General features: G+C 34.9%; 1 protein-coding gene across 1 annotated transcript in view; it reads right to left on the bottom strand.

Annotated features, from left to right (window-relative positions):
• Positions 1-8,021: 8,021 nt before the first annotated feature.
• Positions 8,022-11,907, bottom strand: part of LOC111061006 — a 253,961-nt gene continuing 250,075 nt past the window's right edge. Inside the window, exon 7 of the mRNA XM_039429182.1 lies at positions 8,022-8,420. Coding sequence (XP_039285116.1) covers positions 8,341-8,420 — 80 coding nt within the window. The 3' untranslated portion in view covers positions 8,022-8,340. The remainder of the gene's footprint in view (positions 8,421-11,907) is intronic.

Here is an 11,907-nt window from a genome sequence, read left to right as displayed (position 1 = left end):
AAACATATATATCTCGAAAAGTTAGTATCATATTTATTGAAATCTCTACAAAACAAAACTTGTAGGAAATTCATTGAGCTTCATTTTTATGTGGATGATTATGTCAATAGAACTCATTGTTTCCAAGATATAAGCATGTAAGTAAAAGTGGAAAATGCAACTTTCAAATCACTCTCATCCCTTTAGCACATGATGTAGGGGTTGGGATTTTTGATATGCTCAACTCCAAACTAGTGTCAACAAAGCTGCAAAGTCTAAAATTGAGTTCCAAACATTCCCTTCAAATTTCATGGTCAACTGATCTATTGTTGCTGAACAGAAAATTTCACTCTCAACACTAAAACTGCTGCAACAGTCGTAGGGAAATGCATAAAATAGTGAAAATATACATCAAATTGAAGATAATTTGATGCTCCGTCAGCTTATAGTCAGCACGGATTTTTTTCATCAATCGTTCAAAAATTATAAGGCCGAAAAGATGAAAAAATTGGAGGCAGAAGTGTTTTCTCAAAAAATGTCTTACGTTCAAGATTGGATATCTCAGAAACTATAAGAGATATGATGAAAATGTAGAGAACAAAACTTGTTGGTAATTTTGTGAGCTTCAATTTTTAATAGTGTCCAAATGTTTATAAGATGCATAGTTTCCGATATATATGAGAAAATGAAAAAATGGTACTTTCAAACCACCTCCACTCCTTTAGCACATGACGTAGGGGTGAGGACTTTTGATATGTTAATCCTCTTACTATCCTTGCTATGGAGTTGAAAATTGTGTTCCAAACTTTTCATTCTATAATCTTTAATTGACTGGACTAGACCAGTAACACAAAATATCTGATTAAACTATTTTTATGTTCGGAACAGATACGGTACACAATAAGAAAACATAATTAAGACGGTAGTTCTAAATCAAGAGACTGCAACAGATTATTGGGCCTATTTAACTTGCTAAGTAATCAAACCTACAATTGCTACAACACGAGTTTGTTCAACACACTTGTTTAATTAGTAGAACTCGTCTGACCTTTGCATAGAAAAATTCCTTCTCCAGTTCTTCAAGATCTAGGAACTGAGCTATTTTATGTTCGCTAGACCACTCAGACGTTCCTGGGACATTGTTGATCTTAGATATATGACTTCATTAGCTTGAGTATGGAAAAGCTTCTTATAAAATTTTACTATTCACATTGAATTTATTATTTATTTGCATTTTAAAATTTTCCGTTCCTTGAAATTTGCCGCCCCCAAAAATCTGCCGCCCTGTGCGGCCGCCCGGTCCGCCCACCCCTGGGGCCGGGCCTGCTGATGAATAGCTTAGATGAATAGTTCACCCTTGTATGCTTGTGTGCTTAAGGGGAGTTAAACATGAAATTTTTGAAAAAAAACAATTTTTTGTTTTTGAGTTCATATGATAGTTTGAAATTCCCGCTTTTCAATGATACCTGGATCACATCTCTATGACGATGGGAAGTATTTTTAATATTTTTTTAAAAAAACTATTACATGCGTCAAAATATGCTCTTATAAGTTTGAGTAGGTATTCATGGCAGCAGGACGTTCTCCGGAATAAATTTCTTCAATGATTTGTAATTTATTATTGAAAGTACATAATATGATTCACTCTTTTCAAGCTTGTGATGTTGGTACTGTATTCTTTTCGTAGACAAACCAGCTGGTTTGGGATTTTGGTTATGTTTGTGTTGTGAAAATGTGAAATTATTGCATATTGTAGTGTTTGCAAAATTTTATTCTGAATATCAGTATTTTTCATCAGTATATTTATTATAAGTATTAGTGAAAATGCCTAGATGTGAGGGAAAGGTTTTCAAGAAAAGAAGAGGTGGGTTCAATTACAGATCTAGTACATCATCCACAAACAATTCTTCAAGATCAGAGGTTCTTGCTCAAGCTGAGCCATCAAAACATTCATCTTCCTACACGAAACTCAGTGATAAGTTTGTGGGATATGAAAATGACAGTGATTTTAGATACTGTATTATTGATTTGAAACAATTTAGTAATACACTACAGACAATAGGTGTATGCCGTTTTTGTAAACATAACCTTATTATTTCGTCAGAGACAATCTCAGGTTTAGCTTGCAAATTAAAAATTTTCAACTTTAATGTACCTTTTCTCAGCTTCTATTTAAGATAAACACTTGATTTTTTTTTAAAAAGATTCAGTATCACTAGGATTGCAAACTGAATGTAGGATTTTTCAATATTTCCATACAGAATAAAATAAATATATATTTAGGTGTAAATTTATTTGGAAAAAATCATCATTCAGGAAAAAAATTGTGAAAAATACAAATTCAATCACATGAAAATGTCACACATTTAAATTATAGAAGAAAAATGGATCTTTCAAATAAAAAAAAATCAAGTCTCTATGTTTAATGGTAACAGAGAAAAGGTACAAAATGTTAACATGGAGTAAGATAGGATGTTCGACTCCCCTTAACACTGTTGTTATGTTTGCGCTGTAAGCATTATTGTGCCCTGTTAAAAATGTTACAATCATGTATAATTTTGACGAAATAAGCTCAATTGGAATCAAATTCAATTTGTCTGATGAACAATCTTATGAATCATATTCCACGATTTATGATGTGATCTATGTATCGGCAGATTACCTAAAACAGTAACACAGTTTGTCATAATTTCTTGTTCATCTTTAATCTGATAATGCTCATTGATGATACTTTTGAAAGATTTGGAACATCTGAGAGAATAAAATAAATATAAAAAATGATCATATAAGTATCAGTAGAATTAAATGATTCCAATTCAACTGGTCCCATATTTCAAATACTTATTAAACTGGATTCCCACACTACAGTGACAGTGAAAATTGAATTCTCATGATTTCCAATGGTATCATTTATACTCATTCAGCCTGGCTGATCCAATTTGAACTTGTGGTAATTATATTTCAATTGTTCACTGTCATACTGTCACTGTGACTCTGACACAGTGTACGAATCCAGCTTTATTCTTAGGAAAGTGCTTGGAAAGTGGATTCTGTCAACAGAGTCAACAGTGTTGTTTACAGTTCACTTATTACTCCAGTTACATTTAACAATTTCATTCAGACAGTTTCTATGAAAAAAGGCTACCTCCCGGTTTCATGAGTAATTAATTTGTAGAACCAATAGTATCATCACATAAATAACCTGGAAGTGCTAATCAAGTGATATTCTTGGAAGCAGTTAACTGACTTTCCTGGACTTGTTAAGTGACTTTGATAGACTCGTCGCCAACTTTCCAGCAACTGCATCGAAACAAACAAATCGAACCGAGGTTGAACCTCGAGGGGTTTGGCGGCACAAGGGTCGAGCCTGTTAATTAGGCGGTTATTTGAAGTGCTAGTTGGTGAAGCAACTGGAGAGATTGGCGTTCTCCGAGGTTAGGTGTTGGCATCACGCTTCCCGGGCATAACTTAGCCATGTTTGCGTGGACAGAACACATTTTCGGCACCAATCAATTATTCCACCGTCTTATCGTCTTAACTCTCTCCCCTTCATTCTTACTCTACAACTTCCTCCTTCTCCTCCACCAACCCCTCTTCCACCTCCTCCAACTCCTCCACCCCCTCTAGCTTCTCCTCCACCACCACTCCATCCACTGGCCAACATTTCCTTCCCCTTTTCTGTCAGTTCCTTCTAGATCTTCCCCTGCTTTTCTCCAGTAGATTATTTGGTTGACTCTGACCCCTATTTAACCCGATGCCAAAGACCATAAACTCTGGCTTAACCGCTTCATACTGCTAACTTGTTTCTCACCTTGGAAGCTTTATTGGTTTTTATTCACTTCTATAGCTGATATCAGTTGTCCCCATTGTCTGTGGCCACAAAGTGTGTCGAATTTCGCTGATGTCTTGCTTTTTACTCTAGATGGAATATTGTGAATTTAATCAGCTGTGCTCAACATGATGTTATTGACTTTTGTAATTAACATCAGTTGATAACAAAATTGTTAAAAACTTGTGTTATTAACTCCGGTGTAAACGCAGCTTTACAGTGTTGTGATTTACATTCGATAAATCTACATACAGTAATCAATCAAAGTAGAACCCAAAAGTGTTCACTTGTCAATTTGAATCCTGGATACTCACCGGTAACCCTATAATATAATAAAGAAAAGAATTGGCTTATGAAAATTCGACTGAGACGAAATCATAGTCCAACCAAATTTCAACCAAATAAAACTGTAGAATTTGACGATATATTAGGTCTGTTTTCATTTCAAATTGGCTTATACACGTAGGGGATAGGACATTCACGAATGACACATCATCACGTCTCAACTACTCAGCTGAGTAATTTGAAATTTTGCATAAAGATTCTCAAGTTACCGAGGATGGTTATAAGCCTATTTTGAATTCTCAAAGATTTCAGTACGTCTAGTTTTCAGTTTGTCAAGTTTTTAATGAAACCCTTGCGGTGCACTGGTAACCTGCTAGTTATTGATGAAGAATACTCATTTTGGTATTGAATGTTATTATAACAACGGGATTCTATTATCGGGTGTCGGAGAGATTTCCATTAAAATCCTGTTTAAAGCAACATCTGCCGACCTTCTTTTGTGAAAATTCATTATTTGTGGAGCAGCTAGTACTAAATTCGTAATATTTATAGAGAGGGGGGTGCGTCCTTCTTGGGATATTGAGAGATGACCAGTGGGAGGGTAGTCCTAACAAGTCCATAATGTATATTTCTGTTAAAATATCAATTATTGCTGCATAGGGCATGAAATCATACAAATTTGAATCCCAATACCCAATGTTTTCATGAGATTTTCATTGTGTTTTCTCATCAATAGATGTTAATACAGTATAACGTCGATAATTCGGACGTCAAAAATCCGGACCGTCAATTATCTGGATTCGTCTCTGGCAAGAAATAAAATTTTCGTACCTTCTGTCCTCGGCGCTAAGCTCCTTACTTTAGAGTGGGCGACGGCAGAATGGCGCGAAGCGAGGAGAAGGGAGTGTAATAATTGAAATAAGGGGAATAATTGAATACTGTATATTATGCAATTTTAACAGCTTTGTTTTTTGAATAATCCGTGCTCTCCGTTTTTTAACGTAATTTCGATAATCCGGATAATTTGATAATCCGTCCCAATTAATCCGGATCATTGACGTTCTACTGTATGTGGAAAAATCATTCATTGAACAACAAAAACTAGAAGTTCAACTACTTTAATTTGAACTATCAATATGTCTTTGTCTTTAGCATATCTACATTCCAAAAGTTATCAAAATCGATCAATTCTGAGTGACAATATTTTTGGTCCTGAGTGATATAAACTCCAAGCAAGAATCTTATTTTTTGAATTTCCAAAATTCACAACTCGTCTCTCACATTATTGAATTTTCTTAGCAGAAGCTCATTGAGCCACACTTCCTAGAATGCCAGTTTTTTTGTATCAACTGGTCAATTTTTCCAAATGTTATTTTTACTCGCCACAACCAAAAACGTCATTGAGCCACATCTCACATTATTGATTTTTTTTTAGCAGAGGTTCATTGAGAATGAATTAATGAACTTCCTAGAATGCCAATTTTTTTGTGTCAACTGCCCAATTTTTCCTCATGTTATTTTTACTCACCACATCCAAATACGTCATTGAGCCACAATTTTCCCTTCGTGGAAAACCAGATCTCCTCTATCAACTCCCAAACAGATCTTCATGTTATTTCCAATCATCTCAACCATCAAACCAATATTCTCGGAATCCGAACAGAAATGTTGCCCACTTCTGCTACTGCTCTAAGAGACGTGAACATTCTGAGAGAATAGGTGCTGCGCTGAGAAATGACTGTACAGTTATAAGAATAAAGGCGGAGAGAAAGTTTCAAGAGACCGGACAGATTTAGTGTGAGTCTACCGGTGCCAACTTGCAGACTTTTTTGCAAACTTTGCCAGTCCCTCGGGGGGTCATTTTTCCAGATACTGAGCATCCTTTCTCTAACTGGAAGTGTGTGCACTACTTATTGTGACCGCAGTCTTATGAAATCACGCAGCAAACTTTCTCACGAAGATACGCGACACTTTGAACATTTCACAAGCAATAAACAGTCACTTAATAATTGGTTAGAAGAGCAAGCTACAAATTCATTCCAACTAAGAAGCATGGACACAAGAAAATGTTGATTTGTTCTACACAAATATTATGTTAAGAGGCGGTCGGAGTTAGCTCTGGTAGCCCATCCCATTAGCCAGGTATGGGCTAAAAACCAGTGAGGATAGAATCTTAACAATCTATACTCTCTGCTAAAAACAGTACAGTGTGAGAAGCGAGAGCGCTAGAAGAGAGAGTGAGTCAGTGAATAGAAGTGCAAATACAAAGGCATCAACCATTCCTACAAGTTTGCAGATGGCTGTAACCAATCGATTGTTGAAATGTCTGTCTAGTCTAGAACTAGCAACAAGCAAAGAGAACACAATACTTCTTCTATAATTCTGAATATTCGTTTGTCTCTGCAAAAAGCAATCAACAGGTCTAGAACTCAAGTCGAAATCACATGCAAACACCTTGAAAACAAGATGACAACCGAAAGTTTCATGGTCCTTTTATAATTATTATCGCTTGTATTTTGATAATCATTCAAGATATATTACCATTTTTAGCTCAAACATTTTTGGAAAACCTTTCTCTATAATCTTCGATATGTTCAGTTTACCCCTATACACAAACTTTATTCAGTTACTAGCCGTCAGGCTCACTTCGCTCGCCATATCCGTCTAGCCAGTCGTCCAAAACTCCATCTCCTGGACCCCCGACTGGATCGTCCAAAAATGAGATCACGTCAATATACCACACAATATTTGTGGATTTCTCTTTAGTGAATACAAGCTAAAGTCTAAATCTCACACAATAATCTGACAATAATTTGGATAAGCATGTTCTGTAGCCACATTTCAGTCATGAGGTTCCTAATATTCATGATATATTGAGGTTATATATTCATGTGTTTGTGAAAGCATTTGACATTGAAACGATGGAGAGAAAACAGGATAAAAGAAAGATCAGCATTTAAAGTGGGATGAAAATTTGTCACAGCCTGTTACGTTATCTAGAAAATGTATTTCACCTCTGAATTCAAATACATAACACATTATACATAATGCGTAATACATAATCTGGCAGTTTGTACGCAGGTATTCAAAAAGATCTGATCGTCACAAATACCGTGAGGGCAAACATGTCTACTCGAACTAACAAGTTATTATATTATGTGTTCTATTCAATCCGAAGAGGAAACTATTTTTTTCATATCTACGAGATTAATTTGAAAACTTGTGAATCATAGAATAGAAAAAATCGTTATAGTTGATAACTGCTTGAAGCACTACCTCCGTAAACAAAGCCATAGTGCATGACAAGTTGAACTTGGTAACATTAGAATAGAATAGAATAGAATATTATTTTTTTATTGGAATAGAATATTCATTTTATTCAACAATAATACAGAAAATTTCCGTCAGAATAGGTAGGGCTCCTACACCAATAAAACACTAGCTGATATAGATCAGCTGAAATCAACACATTTTTATTGGTGTTGGAGCCCTACCTGTGCTGAAATCACACGAATGCACTATGGCTTTGTTTACGGAGGTAGTGCTTGAAGGCCATCAGTTCCATGAAACACGTTTAGCCTGAAAGAGATATCTATAAGATAATTATCTTTCATATCAAGACCATTTTGACAAAACCGTAACACACTGCGTACAATGGAATTGAAGCTACTAGTTCCAATCTTCTAGTTTTCTCTACTCAATTTGAAAATTTGATAACTTCAGTTTTGCAGGCAGCGCCAAACATGTTATTTTGTTTTGACAAAGTTGTTTTTCATGTATATTTAAATATTGATCAATATGTTTTTTTCCAACTTTGTATTGAGGATTATTATATCTGTTGTGGCGAAATAAAATTTGATTTGAAAAATATACTCAGAAAACGATAATAGGATATTATTGCAATAATTTAGTTCTCAACGACACACAATCGAAAGTCATTCCATTTATTTTTATGTCTACAACAGTAACAATTCAAAAGTCCCCAGTAGGACAATCACGATTTTCACATATGTTTCCTTAAAATAGTAAGCTTATTATCTATCAAGAAATGGGAGGTATAAAAAGTTAATCATTTTTCACAGAATTGTTTGAAATTCGGAGCCAGTCATTCACAACTGAAGAGATAATCCGATCCGGTCCGATTCATACAGCATTCACACGCACACACATTTTTCACTCGTTCACCTGAATATAAGCAAGTTCATTCATGAATATAGTTTGTTCGTCATTCACCAACAGCTCTATAGTCACGTTACTAGCCATGATAGGAGCGTTGCTGTGGCCAGAAGTACAACTTGCGCCGTTTCTCTTCTGCCTGAGCCAGTAACTGTAAAATAAAAGGGAAAATCATTAATCAAATAGAACTGGTTCTATTGTCGAATTTTTTAAGTACATATTCATAGTAAATTTGTATTTGTTGTTCTATTAGTCCATGTTTATTGAGATACTTGGAGGATGGTTGTGATTCATGATAAAATTAATATTCTTTACAATATTTGGTGAAAACAGAAATTTTAAACTTAACCTCACTTTGGACTATTTATGTGCCAAAATCAAGGAATTGAAGAAGTTTTGGGCAATTGCCTGTTTCTCTTTCCAAATATCGTGTTTGTGACTGTTCTAATAAATAAATATTAACCTTCCGGCAGTCTTGCTGTTGTAGAAAGTACAAGTGTCAGTTTTTTTGCTGCACAAAACTATTGAATGGGGTGGTGTCAGTGAATGAGTCACCTATGCATTCGAAAACTTTCCCCCCATCAGTCCACTGAGTTGCAGAATCAACCGAGCAATGGTTCAGTCGTTAGGTGTCATTTAGTCGCCACAGTGTATAAGTAGTGCATATGATAGGCAGTGCATAAGATAGACAGTGCATATGATAGACAGTGCATATGATAGGGAAAGAGACTGCCAACGAACCAATAAGACAGAATTGTTGGCTTTGCTTGGTGTACCTTATTGTGGCTACGAAAAGGTAATCATGCAAATGTTCATAGGCATAAAATAATTCAATGAGATGGAAATACTAATTATACAATTTATTCATATGTTTTGACAGTAAAAAGAGTACATAACACATACAAATTTGGATGTTGTAAAAATTACATCATATGCTCGTGTGATTGAGTAGGGCGCGACTTCCGGAAGGTAAATTATTTTAGGGTTCACGCATATGTTTGGAGGGAACGATGGTAATAAAAAGTAAATAATACGATGATTGTATATCAAACAAGTTATAAAGTAGTGAGTTAGTAAGATTCATTGAATCATGGAGAATTTTTCTCTAGATGAATGAAATATTATATTTGAATTGCAGCTATTCAAATGGCTGTTGTTTTGCTCACACTGTCATTCTCGAGAATTGATATGGCTTGCAATTTCCATGCCCTGATACAAAATGGCGCTGTTGATTGTGGTGTCGACCAATGGTATTCGAGAGGAGTGGTCACAGCAGAGATAGTCGCCTGTGATTGGTCGAAGAGTTGAAGTAGGCCTACCGTAGTTGGATCTTCGCAAGTAGTGTCATCTTTCACCGGTAGATAGTAGTCCAACTGGCCATAAAGATAAACTTACAATAGAATCCACGCTGTCTCATCATTCCTTCTGACTTGGGGCCATATGATAGCACCACGTTTAACGCTAAACCTCGCTTACTTGTAGATATGGTTGCATTAATAATAATGTGTTTCATACGGGGTTTAAACTAACAGCTGACATTATTTCTCCGATTGAGTATCTGTATACAGGATTTAAAAACTTTAATATCACAATAATGTTAAATATCGGGGCACCGAGCTTCTCTCGTTTTTCATTTACAAACTGTTGATAAACAGAACACAATTCTTGAAAATGATTGGGGAAGGACAAACAGACACAGCCCAAAACTGTTTCTTCCCCGAATTTTGATTTATACACTATAAATAGTTCAGAAAGTTAGTTATGTTCCATACACTTGAATTCAGGTTCAATTCCAAATCCAGACATTTGAAAACATAGAGAAGTTCCAGTTTAGATTGTTTACAAACCAAATTGAATAAAAAAATAACACTCACTAATCACTCAAAACTGTAAAATGATAAATTGACTTTAATAATTATGAAATACTCTAATTTAGAATGATATACCATGTCATGTCAACAAATCAGATTATTTTGATCAAGTCGATTAAAATTTCTAGATTAGTATTCCTCGTGAATAAGCTGATTGATTGCATATAGTTGAATAGCTGAACATAATTCTGTCTCTCTTCCATACAGGCACTCGCATCTTCTGTTATCGACAGACGACGAAATTATCATCTGTTTTTCCAAGGATGAATAATTATCATCCTTTTCATGTCCTTCAGCGAGTTTTCTCAGGTATGAGACTTAGTGCAATCGAATTTTTATATCATAAACCCACTATGTTTCAAATTTCGTGAAAATCGTTACAGCTGTTTTCGAGATCCGTTGGACATACATATCCAGGTAGCCATACACAGAAATTGCTCTCTTAATATATAAATAGGATATGATTGATGTTGAACTATTTCATAAGGTCTATATTAGTGACATAATTCCACATTGGTGGTCTACATTGATATCGGATTTATATTTCAAGGAATACAAATTGTTCAATCTGGAGTTCAAATCTAGGATTGAGCTGTCTTAAGATTTGGACCTAGAAAGAAGAATGATAAGATTAGCTGAGAGAACAGTTCCCTGCTCTAGTCTTGTTAAAGGCGACAGGAAAGGCGGAAGGCTGAGAATTCTGATACCTCACTGAAAATCAAATGAGATTGCACTCCTGTTCAGAGATTATCATAAGCTGCCTTTCTTGGTAATATGAGAATACTCGCTCAACACAAAGGAATTCTCTCTTTTCAATATTAGAGTTGACTACAGAAACCAAAAAGACTTGTTCTCTACTTGGATTCACATCTCGTGTTCTCAACTCCGTGCTACAGGTAACGACTTGGTGGCTGAGTGGAACTCGTTTCAGTAGAAAAGATCGGGCATTAGAATATTTCTCGGAAGGTCGGAAAAATGAATGACTTTATAATTTGAGCCCGCGAACAAGACAGACAGTACTCACCAAAGAAATTGTATTTCGCAGCAAAAGGAATGTCTTCTTTGTAATGTTCCTGATTGAACATACATCAATATTCAGATAGATAAAAATATAAATCTCAGTACCCTTTTAAATTATTCTGTCACAACATTTTTCGGACATTAATGTCATTTTCAAGTCTTAAAAATTGCCAATTGAAGTCGAGTAGTATTCTAGTGGTTTCAAGTCTTGAAAATGGCATCAATGTCCGAAAAATGTTGTGACAAAATAATTTAAATGGGTACTGAAATATATATTTTTATTTATATCAAAAGTAGCCATGAAGAATGAAGACAATCAATATTCAGACTATATTCAGCTCACAAATTGATCATAATCACTGTTTTAATTTCTCTAAATTCAAAATGTTAAGCATATTTGGACGAAAATTGAATTTGAACGTTTTACTGTAGAAACATAACCTATGGACATTTTATTAATTAATTTATCAAAATTTGGGAATGGAATAGATTTGGGCCAAGCCTGTTGTTCCTTCCTAATCATATTTATATGATTTGTGATTCTGTCCACGAATCCACGAATAAATAAATAAATAATTATTATTATCTACAATTCATTATCTCAATAAATTATGAGTATATTGTAGATTTTCCTAAACTGACATGCATTTATTCTTTTCTCAAAGTTGATATTATACTCGTCAACATGAAACTCCCATACTCATATTTATCATCTCATAACTGAATAGGGAGTACTTTGATGTTTTG

The sequence above is a fragment of the Nilaparvata lugens genome, chromosome 5 (assembly GCF_014356525.2).
Source record: "Nilaparvata lugens isolate BPH chromosome 5, ASM1435652v1, whole genome shotgun sequence".
NCBI lineage: Eukaryota > Metazoa > Arthropoda > Insecta > Hemiptera > Delphacidae > Nilaparvata > Nilaparvata lugens.
The sequence above is the reverse complement of the archived record's forward strand: the minus strand, read 5'-3'. Positions and strand labels throughout refer to the sequence as shown.